Here is a 16,756-nt window from a genome sequence, read left to right as displayed (position 1 = left end):
GCGTGGAATGTCAGATCCCTTAATAGGGCAGGTAGGTTAGAAAATTTAATAAGGGAAATGGATAGGTTAAAGTTAGATATAGTGGGAATTAGTGAAGTTCAGTGGCAGGAGGAACAAGACTTTTGGTCAGGTGAATACAGGGTTATAAATACAAAATCAAATAGGGGTAATGAAGGAGTAGGTTTAATAATGAATAAAAAAATAGGAGTACGGGTAAGCTACTACAAACAGCATAGTGAACGCATTATTGTGGCCAAGATAGACACGAAGCCCACGCCTACCACAGTAGTACAAGTTTATATGCCAACTAACTCTGCAGATGACGAAGAAATTGAAGAAATGTATGATGAAATAAAAGAAATTATTCAGGTAGTGAAGGGAGACGAAAATTTAATAGTCACGGGTGACTGGAATTCAAGAGTAGGAAAAGGGAGAGAAGGAAACATGGTAGGTGAATATGGATTGGGGCTAAGAAATGCAAGAGGAAGCCGCCTGGTAGAACTTTGCGCAGAGCATAACTTAATCATAGCTAACACTTGGTTTAAGAATCGTGAAAGATGGTTGTATACATAGAAGAACCCTGGAGATACTAAAAGGTATCAGATAGATTATATAATGGTTAGACAGAGATTTAGGAACCAGGTTTTAAATTGTAAGACATTTCCAGGGGCAGATGTGGACTCTGACCACAATCTATTGGTTATGAACTGTAGATTAAAACTGAAGAAACTGCAAAAAGGTGGGAATTTAAGGAGATGGGACCTGGATAAACTGACTAAACCAGATGTTGTAGAGAGTTTCAGGGAGAGCATAAGGAAACAATTGACAGGAATGGGGGAAAGAAATACAGTAGAAGAAGAATGGGTAGCTTTGAGGGATGAAATAGTGAAGGTAGCAGAGGATCAAGTAGGTAAAAAGACGAGGGCTAGTAGAAATCCTTGGATAACAGAAGAGATACTGAATTTAATTGATGAGAGGAGAATATACAAAAATGCAGTAAATGAAGCAGGCAAAAAGGAATACAAACGTCTCAAAAATGAGATCGACAGGAAGTGCAAAATGGCTAAGCGGGGATGGCTAGAGGACAAATGTAAGGATGTAGAGGCTTATCTCACTAGGGGTAAGATAGATACTGCCTACAGCAAAAATAAAGAGACCTTTGGAGAAAGGAGAACCGCTTGCACGAATATCAAGAGTTTTGATGGAAACCCGGTTCTAAGCAAAGAAGGGAAAGCAGTAAGGTGGAAGGAGTATATAGAGGGTCTATACAAGGGCGATATACTTGAGGACAATATTATGGAAATGGAAGAGGATGTAGATGAAGATGAAATGGGAGATATGATATTGCGTGAAGAGTTTGACAGAGCACTGAAAGACCTGAGTCGAAACAAGGCCCCCAGAGTAGACAACATTCCATTAGAACTACTGACAGCCTTGGGAGAGCCAGTCCTGACAAAACTCTACCATCTGGTGAGCAAGATGTATGAGACAGGCGAAATTCCCTCAAACTTCAAGAAGAATATAATAATTCCAATCCCAAAGAAAGCAGGTGTTGAGAGATGTGAAAATTACCAAACTGAAGGAAACAAAAGAAAAGTTTGGAGAAGGTATTAAAATCCATGGAGAAGAAATAAAAACTTTGAGGTTCGCCGATGACATTGTAATTCTGTCAGAGACAGCAAAGGACTTGGAAGAGCAGTTGAACGGAATGGACAGTGTCTTGAAAGGAGGGTATAAGATGAACATCAACAAAAGCAATACGAGGATAATGGAATGTAGTCGAATTAAGTTGGGTGATGCTGAGGGAGTTAGATTAGGGAATGAGACACTTAAAGTAGTAAAGGAGTTTTGCTATTTGGGGAGCAAAATAACTGATGATGGTCGAAGTAGAGAGGATATAAAATGTAGACTGGAAATGGCAAGGAAAACGTTTCTAAAGAAGAGAAATTTGTTAACATCGAGTATAGATTTAGGTGTCAGGAAGTCGTTTCTGAAAGTATTTGTATGGAGTGTTGCCATGTATGGAAGTGAAACATGGACGATAAGTAGTTTGGACAAGAAGAGAATAGAAGCTTTTGACACGTGGTGTTACAGAAGAATGCTGAAGATTAGATGGGTAGATCACATAACCAATGAGGAGGTATTGAATAGAGTTGGGGAGAAGAGGAGTTTGTGGCACATTTTGACAAGAAGAAGGGACCGGTTGGTAGGGCATGTTCTGAGGCATCAAGGGATCACAAATTTAACATTGGAGGGCAGTGTGGAGGGTAAAAATCGTAGAGGGAGACCAAGAGATGAATACACTAAGCAGATTCAGAAGGATGTAGGCTGCAATAGGTACTGGGAGATGAAGAAGCTTGCACAGTATAGAGTAGCATGGAGAGCTGCCTCATACCAGTCTCAGGACTGAAGAGCACAACAACATGTCACCGTATCTTGAGTAAGGAAACTAATTTGTTTGTAGCAAGCGGGTCTCCACACAGACAGTGTGATAACATCTGATACATCACATTGAGTCAGAATGGTGACCATTGCCTTGGTGTCCCTCACGTGGGTGTGGCCAGTGACAACACTGGACAACAGAGTAGCAGGACATAATATTTTCAGACGAGTCTTAAATCTGCATACAGCATCACAGTGGGTGTACCTATAAGTATAATAGTAGTAGTAGTAGTAGTAGTTGTAGTAGTAGTAGTGGTGATGATGATGATGATGATGATGATGATGATGGTGACACAACAACACCCAGTCATCTCGAGGCAGGAAAAATCCCTGACCCCGCTGGAAATAAAACCCGGGACCCCATGCGGGGGAAGCGAAAATGCTACCGCAAAACCACAAGCTGCAGACATTAGTAGTAGTAGTAGTAGTAGTAGTAGTAGTAGTAATAATAATAATAATAAATGGTTTATTTGCTCATAGCAGCTTTTACAGCCACAGACATAGGCTCCAATGGGAATGAGTGTTGCCAAATTGCATTTGTTGTCATAAAACGGGCCCAGAACCTGGTTTGATATTACAAGGTGCCATTGAACGTGTCTAAGCATAGACATATTCAGAGTACCAAGTAGAAGGTCTGGTTGCATGCGTAAACACATTCATAGCACTCAGGGACAGGTACAAAGACGCGTGTGTTAACCCGTCCAGAGCAGTTAAAGGATTAAGTTTAATTGTAAACAGCAATGCTTGTGGAAACTGATGAATTGTCCATTTTATTTCCTTGGTTATTAATGAGTGTAACTATAAAACAAATGATGTGTTGGGTCACATCTAATAAATTACTTATATGAGTCGTCACATTAGCAACATGTTTTCAAATGGTTGTAGTGTATGTTGGATGTGGGTTCCAATTCAAAATATTATTTGCTCAGTCCCCTCCAGAAGTCCTAGAAATTTGTAAGAGGAATTTCGGAGCACTCTGTATATATTTCTGATGCTGTGTACATAAAACAAAAACAGTTTTATTGCACTTTAGCTCTGCATCACCTCTATCATGGTACCTGAAAACCTAGCGAACCATACAGAGTATTGAGGCTAACCAGGCATCAAGAGGTGCTGCTCCTTCCAGTTATAAAACACAAAAATCATTCTTTCAGATGTGCAGGTCACAAATATGTAACTTGAGAAGAAACTGCGGGGAAGAAACTAGTCTCACTTTCTCTTCAACACCACTCAAAAAATTTCATATTCTGAGAGTGAGGCACAAGATGGAAGGCAAGAATTAAATGTGACATGGCATACTTACTGTAGCTGAGTGTCAGATTATTAGTTGTTGTCAACATGGTAGAATGCAACACTTTAGCAGATGAAATTAATGTTTCAATACCCTTGCCTGTAACTCGGTGGGTGTTAACATGGATAAACATGTTAGTGAGGCACATCAAGTATGTGTCGAACTGTTTCTCCAGCCACAGAAACAGAAGTGAAGAGATCCCCATCTGTTTAAAATTTAAGTATCAAAGCGAGCTCATTGGACAAAATATCAGAACTAATCCCCTCATCCCTAACAGAGCATACTGGTCTCCTTGGAGTGTTGTAGATAGTATAAAAATCATATCGGGTAATCCTTTGACCCTCCAATTGTATAAGTCACGCAATAAGTCATGGGAGAGAGAGAGAATGAGGCATGTGTCAGTTTGTTGAACTGAATCAGCAGAGGAAAACGGGTGGACATGGAGGTGTGATTGAATGTCAGAAAGGAGTTATTGTGTTTGGATGTGTTGATGATTACTCTATGAATGAAGTTGCAAAATTTTGTGTTGTATCAATGTGGACTGTCCAACAGGTCTACAAGGAATAATGTATCACTTGCAGCCATTAAGCTGCCTTAAAAACAGGGGCCATAAAAAAGATACTAATTGGCAGAGTTTGTTGATGAATGCCACACCACATTGGCGACTGACGGGAAATATTGCTGCTAGTGAATGCAGGTCTAACTCAACCAGATTATGAGAAAAGACTGTGAAGAGAACTGCAGGCAATGAACATTTAGAGTTGGGTACATTACAAAAGTCCTTTGTTTGCAGCAGCATATAAACCTGGAAGACCTCAGTTTGTCAAACAACTCAAAAAATAGGCTCTAGTTGAGAGGAAGCATTTAGTTTAGTCTGACGAGTTTTAATTTTGCGTATTGTTCAAATGATGCAAGATTTATTTCAACATTATTGGTGACCACGTTTTCCCTTTTCTTCTGTACTTTCATGATTAGTGTGCTGTGGACATTCCCATCTTCCAAGATGACGACAGTCATCTGGCTTCAGATGAATATAGCATACCTGAAGAAACTTGTGGACATCATTTCCTACTGAACTTTGTTTATTATCAAGGCTAAAGGTGATGTTTGACAGTATTAGCATTATGACTCACAGTGATCTAATTTTTGGTCATGTGTGTTATTTGCAGTATTGTATTTATGTGGTTTGATAGCTCAGTGCATAAGTGTTATACCTCCAATTTAGAGATCTGACACTGTACTCACAGTCATGTGCAGGATTTTTTCTGTTACTTATTGCTTTTTGTACCCCTGGCAGTGACTTGCTGATGTGAAAAGATACCAAGCCACAGTGTGGTTTGGAGTCAGTTCAAATTTTCAAATTTCGGAAGAAGACAGGGACAAACAACCTCTAATAGGGCCATGCCCAGTTCATCAATATAGTGTTCAAATGAACTTTTGTTTTGTGGACAGCTTGTGGAAAGCCCAGCAGGGAATGACTGCAGGAAAAAGCAGAATGGCATTAACTGCAATTAACATAATACTTTATTACCAAACACGGAGATACAAAGAAATGCTTGCCCATGATACAACTGTTGACAATGAACTATGAAGTCCTCTACTTGTTTTACGTTTAGGTCATTTGGCTGAAATTGTTGCACATCAAAGCTCACCTTCAATACATTGTCAGTATTCTCGATGTTTGATGTTCTATCATGCTGTGGAGTGATGTGAGCATTGTCATCAGTCTGAGCATTCCCTACAGCAGCTTTGCTGGTTGTATCTCATAAATTCCAGGTGGGTTTGAGGTAATAGACTCACATGATGATCGGCTTCCCACATAGTAAAATATAAAAAGTGTTGTCTTCCAATTTTATTGCCCAATGTAGGCTGCTATGATAGCTGCAGTGCTGGTCTGACCATATCATCCCATAATGTGACATTCTTGCAGTCTGCTAAAGCCTTTCACAAGAAATTTTTTGGTGAGCCATGGGGCTGGGTGTGGCAGTACTGTAAGTTGTGAAATGTGTTGTTTCACTCTCGGGACTAGAGCTGGTAGCTCTGCAGTTGCGAGCAGTTGTACCAGGGAGATAAAATCTGCCAGTAGATTGAGTGGCTCTCCACATAAAATCCCTGCGAACAAGGTACAGAAGTCTTGTTTGAACATGGAATGCACGCTTAAAGGAACCCAGGGTAAGAACTCTGTCCACTGGCCCCCATGACACATAAGTGTTGCTTTGAGTGTTCAGTGCCAGAGATTCACCAAACTATTGCTCTGTGGATGTTGACTGTGGTGTTGTAATGCTGGATGCAGCAAAGATTATAAAATTCAGAGGATAGTGCAGACTCAAATTGGTGGCCTCACAGTGAGGCAAACTGTTCACTGTACTCTACAGGTCTAGATATGTGATAAGTCATGCAGTGTAATATGTCTTGACACTGTTCATGTGTGTCATCCACTGACATCACAATGGGTTCCTTCTCTTTCACACTGGATATATGGAGATGGTGATGCCATTCCTGCTTTAAAGGCCCCAAGTAAGAATGTGCTGCCTCCATTTCATTTCCTAATGCAACTATTTCTGTGTGCAATTAAAAATTTGTATAGTGGCTTGAGCTTCTCCTTTTTCACTTCCTTAGAACTTGTCATCACTTTTTGTATTTCCAATTCTAAGAACTGATGATTATCGAGCAGTTGAAGGCAGGTGTCATGCATAGAAATTGAGGGAAGTGCTCTCGGAATAGTCTCCTACAGAACTGCTTGTGGATGTAGTGGCAAACTGCCAGAGACACTGCTGGTTTGCTTGAGGATACCTTGTTATAAGTCCATGGAGAGATGAAATTGAAGGAAAAAATCCATGCCCAGGATCGGTTCTCAAACTTCTGTGAGCGGAAACTGCCATGAAAATTTCTTGTGCAGACTGAGGTCAGTGGTACATGTGACAGCTCTGAAAATTTTGATATGAGTATCATTTGTGCCACAAGTTAATACAGCCCTACAAATAAAATGACTTAATTTCAGAGACTTTACTGGTCTCATACAGATAGGATTTTATGTATACAGACTGAAGCAGCAATCAAAAATTTGTACCAAGGCCGGGAATCGAACCTGGGTCTCCTGCTTACTCGACAAGTGCATTAGCCATTAATTCACTTTGGCACAGCAATTCACACAACTGCACAGATTACCCTGGCATGCCTCCCTCCTTGATCCAAGTTCCCATTGCCACTCCAGTCTACTTTAAATTCCCCCTTACACACGAACAGAATCGCCGAGGCTCTCCATGTTCTGGAATAGCACTCAGCTTCGAACGTAAATCAGAGATCTGCCCTGAAACTCAGGTGCAGGTACTTATACAAATGACGTGACACAATTTTAGAGCCTTTACTGGTATCATACAGATATGCTTTTATGTATACAGTCTAAAATGGTGATTGAAAATTTGTACCAAGGCTGGGAATTGAACCTGGATCTCCTGCTTGCGGCAATGAGAACTTGGATTGTGGAGGGAGGCATGATAGGGTAATCCGTGCAGTTATGTGAACCACTGTGCCACAGTGGCTTAGTGGCTAACACACCTGCCTAGGTAGCAGGAGACCCAGGTTTGATTTCCAGCCTTGGTACAAATTTTGTCTGTGCTTCAGTCTACGTGAAATACAATCCTAGTCACATCGGATCGCCTTTGTGAGGAATGTTCTTGTCAGCCATGTGCTTGGCTGTTGTGGCTCGCCAAAGGTCACTGCCCTCATATTGGGCGATAGTGACACCACTTGTGTAAGGTACATAATTGCTTGGGTTCCATTGGCTGCTAGTCACGCTAGGAATGTACTGGCAGGAGACATTGTTGTCTGTCACATCTGTGTATTACATTGCTGTAGAATAGCAAAAAGTGTGTCAGCCAGACTAATTTTCTTTCCACCGTTTTGCTTTCATGTCAGATTATTGCCAGCTGTATCTGAGGCAGTAGTCTGATGAGCCATAGCATGCTGTCTGGCATGAGAGTCAAGTTGGTCAATGCTGGTATGGTGTCCTGTTGCCCAAACTTTCCTTGTAAATTATGTGTCACAAGTGTTTCTCTGCTGTATTGGCAAATCACTGCAGTAATGCTGCTTCCTTGGTGTTGAATTTGCCATCAGCCAGAGATGCTTGTATGATGTTGCTGATGACACGGAGATGCTCCCATATGTTGATTAGTAAGTCCACAAACTTAGAAGTATCATTGAAGATGCCATGGGTGTGTTGTATGAAGTTGATGATCATGAACCATGTTGCTGGATGTTCAGGTTGGAAGGGTAGTAGTTAAGGGTGAACACTTGGTTGTATATATGCTCCATAGAAATTTTGTTGTGGATGTACAGGGATGTGTGATTTGAGAGCAACAGTGGACAGGACCACTGGGACCATGTGTGCCATGGATGGCAACCCGAGAGAGAGTCATCTCACATGGCCCAGCAGGCTTGGTCCCACATGATAGGCACAAGAAAAGACTGTTAAAAAGTTTGTTAGAGAGTCTTTTTGTTGTGTCTAACTGCGACTCAGCATCTCTGCCATATGGTGATTAGTAATCTATCCTTTTCATAATATTGCATTATTCCATCCTGGATTTTCTGGTGTTTGAACTGTAAAAAATATATCGTACAAATTACAGTGAAATCAAATGACATTCAAAAGCCAAGATCACATTGTCTGTATATTTTCAGATAAAACTGCAATGGTTTGAAGCAGAAAGGCAATTAAGGTACTGCACTTTGTCATTGCCCTGTGTGATTTCATACACCACTTAGAGAAATCCAATTGTTCATGATCAGACTAATCAATTAGGGCTGTATCTGCATGCAGATAACCATTTCACATAGTCTGTAGGACAAAATTTAAAAATATAATTCCATGTGGGTACAGTACATTGCTTGTGTGTTTATTTCATCATGTATGTGCATTTCACATTGACTTTTAAATATTCTTGAATCTTGTCATTATTTTTGTGGCAATTATTAATGAAGGGCAGAGTGTGTATGTAGGTGGTGGTGGTGGGGGGGGGGGGGGGGGGGGTTTACACGTGCACAAGTGCAAGGGGGTGGAGCAGGGGAGGAAGATCCTCCAGATCTTACCTAGTTGTTTCTAGATTTTTCATACTTTCATATTTAGTTTAATATGGGCAATTTTGTAAATACTGTTAGGTAATCTGATTTTCAGATTCTATTTTTTTAAGTGGCTGTATTAGCTGTGTAAATGTTTTAATGATGTAGGAACCATACTTCAAAGAGGTTTTAAATGGCAACTTAACTGCATACTCCACCCACTGCAATGACTTACTTTAGTTGAACATTGACAGAAATCAGAATCCTTGAAGCAAATACTATATTCATTGCTTCAGCAACCACCTGCTGACCTTAAGCAAGCTGAATTATGTCAGCCATAAGGGTCTGTTCTGAAAGTGTGACAACAGTCTGCATTTCCTGTAACAGGTAAAGGGAAAGGATTGTTCTTGGCAGTTATGGCAGAAAGAAATGGCATGAGTGAGGACTGTCATTCTCCTCCTAGCTGCTATTATGGCTGCTGTGTGGTACAGTGTGTAGTTACATTACTGAACTGTATTATTGTTATCCAATTTTCAACACAAATTCAAATAGTGTGCATTTCCATTCTCAATAGGTTGAGCTGACATCTGGGATTACTGAAGCTGTGGTAAAAGCAGGCGGAGGTAACTCACCAGTTTCTGGGCCAGAGGAAGAGGAAGAGGAGTTGGATATAACTTCTGGAAGAGGGCTCGACAATGGTGATGCATGGCAGCACTCCAGTAGTGGTGGTGAGTAATTTTTGAGCACTTGAAACTCTCCGACTGTGACCAAACTCACTAGCAACAGCGTGAGGTTATGAAACTGCAGTAGCTTACAATGCTTGTTAGTGATTCATGTTGTTACACCAGTAGTTTTAGGAAGTTTTAAAATAATTCTTTCATCAGAAGCATGCAAAAGACAGCAAACAGTAAGAAAGAATATGAATGTAAAATACTGCATTGTATGAAAACACCTTATAAACCCTGAATGAGGAAGCAAAAAGTTTGAAAGAATGTTGTTGGAGGTAAGAAAGAACTATAAGGTTTATAATACAATGTCATCCAAAATTCATCATTCTGTCATCTGAAAGTAGTATGAAAACTTCGTTTTTATGAAGAATGTCTCTTCAATTGACAGTGGGTGTTGACTGAGTGATTTCAATCACTGGTCAACACTACAGTAACATTATTGCCCTAAGAAATGTATATCTACAGAAAACTTATGGTTGGTGTTTGCTGAAATATACTTGTTCTTAGTGATGCTGTGAAGGCTTCTTGAATGGCAGTGGACCAATAACTTTTATGTTGCGTAAGCAGAATGAAAGCAGAAAACATTGGGAAGGAATATTCTGTAGCAAAAGCAGTTGAATGGACAAGGTCACATCCATACTACTAGGAAACATCATTTTGCTACTTCAAAAACTGATGAAATAAACTTTAAAGTAAGTTAAAGATTAATCTTTTACTTGCAAGTTTACTTCATCGATACTGTGTCGGACACTCTTATCCAGGAAAATGGGGTGCCTCAGGGCTCTCTCCTGACTGTAATGATGCGACACAAGTGTGATGACAGAAGCAGAAGCTGGAAACAGATGTCAAAAGCCTATTTTAGCTGAAACGGATCCAGAAGCAGAAGTGTATACATTAAGAAAAAAGTAACAATTCTTTATCTAACACAATTTTTTAATTACATTAATACTAAAAATTTATCAATGGCCATTTATACTTAACAAAACACAATTTTGCCACTTTTTCACCCTGCAGTCTCTTTCAGTGTTCTTCAACTGTGAGGCCAGCACCACTGAATAACTGTTCACTGGCTACGCTAGTGGGAGGAGCAGACAAATACTGGCGAGTTAGTGGTAATAGATAGTGGCACTTGTGTCCATTTGATTTCCACCTCAATAGCAGATCATCTTTTAGAGGTAGTCTCTTTTCCTTTTTGTGCTCCAGTAGGTTTGATTGTAGCATCAAAAGCAGATAGTCGTTTTCGTTAGTCGTCATCAGGTCTTGCTGGTATTCATTCATATTTAACAAGAATTCTAACATTTGTAATGATGTTTCTAATTGAGATTCTGTGGTTAAACCACAATTTGTTTGGATTTCTGGCTTTCATCATCATCAAATTAAGTATTTGGAACACGACTTGCTCTGTGATGATGCCACTGAAAAATTTTGACCTGTATTGCAGATTTTAAAATTTCACAAATGTGTATGTATTGTTTTTGGTGAGTTCTCCAAATCTCATGCCTTAATTCAGTTCATGTAATTTTCTTGTAAAATTTTGGAATCATTCTAAAGTATCAGTTTTTGTTTCTTCTTGCTGTAAAGTGGTCACAAGAACTTGAATTGGCAGTATGACTGATGAAATGCTCGCTTGAGAACTGCTTAAGTTTCCAGTAAGTTCATCAAAAGGTTTCACTGCTTCTACAAATTTTTGAACATTTATCCAGTCTTCAGTGCAAATCACTGTGTTGGGTTTGAATTTAAGTACAGAATTATGAATCCTTGAGCTTTGAAAATCTTTCCATAATATAGAACATGTTATTCCAGCTGGAAATAGAAGAAATTAAATTAACAGATAGGATTTTTGTAAAAACAAAACACTCAATACTTACACTAAAGATATACCATAAAATTAAATTAATTTATGTATATTTAACAATTTTCACCATATTGGGCAATGCTGAATGACAGATAAAGCAGGTTCCCAGTGAAGCTTTGGCAGCTTGGTTGGTGTGACCAAGGAATGATTCAAATGGATGCCCCCCTCCCCCCCCCCCCTTTTTTTCCAGTAAGTTATAGGAGCCACTCCTGTGATTCCACAGCAGCTCAAATACAAAATTGTATCTGATGTATTGCACAATTCACACCATCAAAGCCAGACAACTGCAATGCCTTAATCATGTTACATCCATGAATATGAACATTACAAAGCACTGCTTGGTGATTTATGCCCCATTCTTGGAATATCATTTCAAATTTTGTTGATGTTATGTCATCTGTATGACACCCAGTCATAACTTCACATTTCAAAATTATAGACATCTTGTGAAAATCCTTCGAAATGCCACGAGAAGTCAAACTAAGTAATGAAGTCCCAGAATGTAGATGAGACCATATGTTAGTTGTGAAACATAATTTTTTCAAATTCTTCAAGTATTTTTTTTTATTTTTCTTCCCAGCTTAATGTAAAGTTATCACACAAACATGAAGCAAAAAAAATCAGGACCTTTCATCTTATACTTTGGGAGAACAGCATTCACTACTCTGTGAAAGCCAGAGCCCTCGACAAAATTAAATGATAAGTTCTGGATGGCAATCATTTCAGCAATCATTCAATCCATTTTTTGAGACTTTCGGTGTGAGGAATCACAACAATCAGTTACTTGCAGATTCTGTTTAAATGTAAATTGTTGTTTAGCATACTTGGTTAGAGTAAAATAAAGCTATAATGACAACACAATAAAAATAGTACAACATCCCAAGAAATTAAATACATAACAAGCAATGCAAAAATAAAATTCAAAGTTGTTAAGTAAGGCATGTCAATAATTCGCAGCATGCCCAGCTAAAGCGACAGTTGTAAAAGAAATGTTTCTGAACCAGTTTATAAGTCATGCTGCAGTTTCTCAGTAGGACATTAACTTATAAATATTGGATTTTATTCTTCATTCTGTGTACTAGGTTTTGGTAACTTCTTTACCATCATTAGTGTTTACTTTAGAACTGATGATGGTAAAGAAGTTGCTGACACTTGGTATGCTTTACGGATAATGAAATGCAATAAATAAATTGTCATTCTAATTAGTAAATGCAACGTGATTGGTATTGGTTCTAAACATAAACAGTTACGTGAGTACCATCACTCTTCTATAGGTAATAGGAAGATAAAATTCTTAGAAACATTTTTCGACTACAGTATTTTATAAATATTGACTATCCTTTTGTTTCCTTGCCTCCACTGATTGTTTCATATAACTTCCCAAACTCTGCAAATTTCTCAACATGCCATGATTTCAGATGACTCTTCCATGTGGTGGTCATGCACCTTTTTTTGCAAATTTACTTTGTCACAAATTTTGCATTTGGCAGTCAAATCATCAACCTCAGTGAAATAGTTCCAAATAAGACTTATTTTTACTTTCATTATTGCACTCTTAGCTAATGTTACACTACAAAAGCATTGAATAAAAAACACTGTACAATATAGCGATACTATACAGCAAACAAAGTAACTGACTAGTGAGAAAACACTACACTTTGATGGCGATGAACGGAGACAGTATATAATAATCCAATAAACACAACAATTGCTATGGGCACATATCAGCTTGCTACAGACTCCACCCAATGAACTCCCATGTGCATAGCAGCCGCATCAAAAATCTCACCATTGCTGAATTTTTCGATAAACTTTCAACATAAAGATGTGAAAGTGGATGTGAAAAAATGTGCACAAATTCCGAATTTGCGGAAGCAGAAACAAAGGTCTGTCGCATCACTAGCCTGAGTGTTGCCCTCTTTGCTATAACATTAACCCTATTATAGCCTGCCTCCTGTCTGGCATCTCTGGTTCCCTTTTTGTTGACAGATTTGCTATCTATTGCAGTTCTCCACAGACATGTCTCCTTGAGCAGAGTCTTCAGCAATGTCCCAATAATCTTTATTTGTGAAACATTGACAGTGGCTGTTGCTTTTCAACTGACAAAACTGATTGTATGAATTTCTGGTGGCACTATGGCTTCCTTCCACTATCTTTACATCATGGGCCTGTTGCTCTTCCATTTGTTGAAACTACAGAATTCCTGGGGCTCATGCTTAATAGAAAACTATCTTTGTCCTCCCAAGAGTCTTACCTGGCCATCTATTGTACCCAGTCCCTCAGTGTCCTACGTATCTGAAGTGGTGCTTCATGAGGAGCAGATCAGGCCACCCTCCTCTGTTTGTACTGATCCCTTGTCCATTTGAAATTAGATTATGAGTATTTCATTTATGCATCTGCATGTCCGTCCACCTTATGTGGTCTTAATGCAATCCACCATCATGGAATCTATTTGGTCACTGGTCCCTTTTACACTAGCCTGAATGAAAGTCTCTATGCAGAAGCTGCCAAAGTACCGCTGTCAGACCGACAGCATCTCCTCAGCAGGTATGCATGCCATTTGTCTGCCTTGCCCAGCCACCCATCCTATGCCTCCTCCTTCGATGACTTCCTTGATTGGCATTATGGGGGACATCCTTCTTTGCTACCTCCCAGAGTTCACTTCTGGCTATTGCTGTGGTAGCTTAACTTCATGCTACCCTACCACATTCCCAGTGGGTATGACCCCTCCACCACCTTGGCTTCATGTGGAGACCCATGTTCATCTTGGACTTCATTCACTTCATAAGGAAACTACTCTGTATTCGATCTATTGCTGTAAGTTTCTTGACCTTCGCACAGAACTTATTGATAGTACCTCAAAGACTGACAGCGGTGTCAGGTGTGCCTTTGTCATTGGCACCAATGATTTTCAGTATAAGCTTCCAGAACACTGCTCAATATTTAAAGCAGAGCTCATCATCCTCTGTCGGACCATGCAGTATATCTGGTGACATAGGCTTTTTAATTGTGTCATGTGCTCTAATTCTCTCAATTTCGTTCAGAACCCATGTGTGCAATACACAGTCCATCCTTTGGTGCAACAGGTCCAAGAAAGCTTCCACTTGCTCGCTCTTTAGGGAGCTGCTGTGATGTTTATGTGGGTTAATGGTCACATAGGTCTGACTGGAAACAAGGCTGCTGACACTGCTGCCAAGGCTGCAGTCCACCTACCTCGGCCTGCTAGCTCTTCCATTCCTTCCGATGATCTCTCTTCCATTCCTGCCGATAATCTCCGTGTTGCTGCCTGGCAGCAGGTGGTGTACTTTGGGGTCACCACTGGTCTTATCTTCATGGGAACAAGCTCCAAGGAATTAAACCTCCTCCAGTGACATGGCCAACCTCCTCTCAGTCCTCTCGCCATGAGGGGGTCATTTTAGTTAGGCTGCGAATTGGGCACTGCCATTTTAGCCATTGTCATTTGTTAGGTGGTGATCTGCCACCACAGTGCGCTTATTGTCATCATCCTATGAAAATTTGCCATTTCCTGATCGAATGCACTTTTTTAACCACTTACGTTGTAGTGTCTGTTTGCTGTCTCTTTATCTGTCATAACAATATAGCAAAGGGCATTTAATCTTTAGTTTGGGACCTCTGTTATATCTACAGTGTATTTTGTGGCCCTTTCTCCAAGGGGAAGTCCTTGTTCTTAGCTCTCTTTCCTTCCTTAAGGTGTAGTCGCTTTTAACATCATTTTTGTATTAGTATTCTAAGGTTAGGACATGGGTGTGTATGACCTCAGTTGTTTTTGCACCCTAAAATGAAACAAAAAATGATAAGGTAAACATCTTGATGGGACTTTGTGCCTCCTTATAACAAAGGTTTCTCCCAGCTTCATAAAAGCTTTCCGTCCATAGCAGTTTGTATTTTCCTTTGCAAATGATTATCTTCTTTCTGTTGCTTCCTTCATTTATTTGGGCCTTAAAGCTTGAAAGTAATTGTTTCCCTTATTTTAATGTAAAAGGTTATTTAAACTATTTTAAAACTCACAATTTTAAAATATTTATTCTTTTTTATTTCACGCAGAACTTTCTCCTATACTTTTTCTTGGTCTAGTTTTATTTGGTCTTTTATCTAACTTTTCATCCTTAACTGCTCCCTCTCCATCCTCCTCCACCCCCCCCCCCCCCCAACCTAAAAGGTTCTTTGCTGTGGAGAGATGCCCAACAAAAGTATTCTCAAATTGAAAAAGAAGCTTTGGCCATTATTTATGCTCTTCATAAGTTTGGTGTTTTTCTCTATGGATCCAAATTTCATCTTGTTACAGATCACAAACCAATTGTTTCCTTGTTTCATCCATCAACATCACTTCCCAACAAGGCTGCACACCGCCTCCAGTGTTGGGCTCTTTACTTGACTTGTTTCAATTATGAGATTCATTTCCGGCCGACGGCTCAACATGCAAATGCTGATGCACTGCCTTGCCTTCCCATGGGTCCTGATCTGGCACTCGATAGGGACGAACTTTTGAGTTTCCACATGGATGTTGCCGAGCAGCGGGTTGTGGATGGGTTCCCCATCACCGGGGACCGACTTGCGGCTGCTACGGGTTCTGACCCTACCCTCTCCCGGGTTTTACGCTGTATTCAGAAGGGTTGTCCAGATTATCCATCTGCTAAGACTTCTGATCCGTTGCGGAACTACTACGCTTTGCGTTACCGCCTCACGGCTAGGGATGGTGTTATCCTCCTTTCCACTGACAATGCTTCGCCGCGTGTTGTGGTACCTGCATCTTTGCATGCTTCGGTCTTGCACCTTCTTCACTAAGGGCACTGGGGTGTCTCTCGCACAAAATCTCTGGCACGCTGTCATGTATACTGGCCCAGCATCGACTCTGAAATCGCACACATGGTCGCTGCCTGCAGTGTCCGTTGCACGTCGCCTACCACCGCGGCAACCCCCAATACTCTAGCTTGCATTTTCTCTTTGGAAGGCCTTCCCTCTACTCTTGTTACTGATAATGGTCCACAATTTGCCTCTTCCGATTTTGCGGATTTTTGTGCCCGTCACGACGTCGTGCATGTCACGGCCCCTCAGTTCCATCCACAGTCAAACAGTGAGGCTGAACGACTGGTCCGCACATTTAAGGTTCAGATGAGGAAACTCCTGACTTCTTCTTCTGCTGATGATGATACGCTTCTCCAATTTCTGGCTTCTTACCGTTTCACCCCCATGGGCAACCACAGCCCGGCTGAGCTCTTACATAACCGACAGCCCCGCACGCTACTTCATCTTCTGCGGAATCCACCTCATGGCCACGGGTGCCTTCGCTTGGCCGGTTCACCGCCGATGACCTTGTATGGGTACGGGGACATGGCAGGCAGCCAAAATGGAGTCCCTGCC

The 16,756-nt window shown here is 40.5% G+C and overlaps 1 protein-coding gene across 2 annotated transcripts in view; it reads left to right on the top strand.

Annotated features, from left to right (window-relative positions):
• The window catches only part of LOC126198672 (tyrosine-protein phosphatase non-receptor type 9), an 870,239-nt gene that overhangs the window by 812,943 nt on the left and 40,540 nt on the right, over positions 1-16,756 (top strand). For both annotated transcript variants that reach the window (XM_049935163.1, XM_049935164.1), the window contains exon 7: positions 9,366-9,519. In XM_049935163.1, the coding sequence (XP_049791120.1) occupies positions 9,366-9,519 (154 nt within the window). The remainder of the gene's footprint in view (positions 1-9,365; positions 9,520-16,756) is intronic.

Source organism: Schistocerca nitens, chromosome 8 (genome assembly GCF_023898315.1).
Source record: "Schistocerca nitens isolate TAMUIC-IGC-003100 chromosome 8, iqSchNite1.1, whole genome shotgun sequence".
NCBI classification, from domain to species: Eukaryota; Metazoa; Arthropoda; class Insecta; order Orthoptera; family Acrididae; genus Schistocerca; species Schistocerca nitens.
Note: the sequence above shows the minus strand (reverse complement) of the source record. Positions and strands in the feature narration are given on the sequence as shown.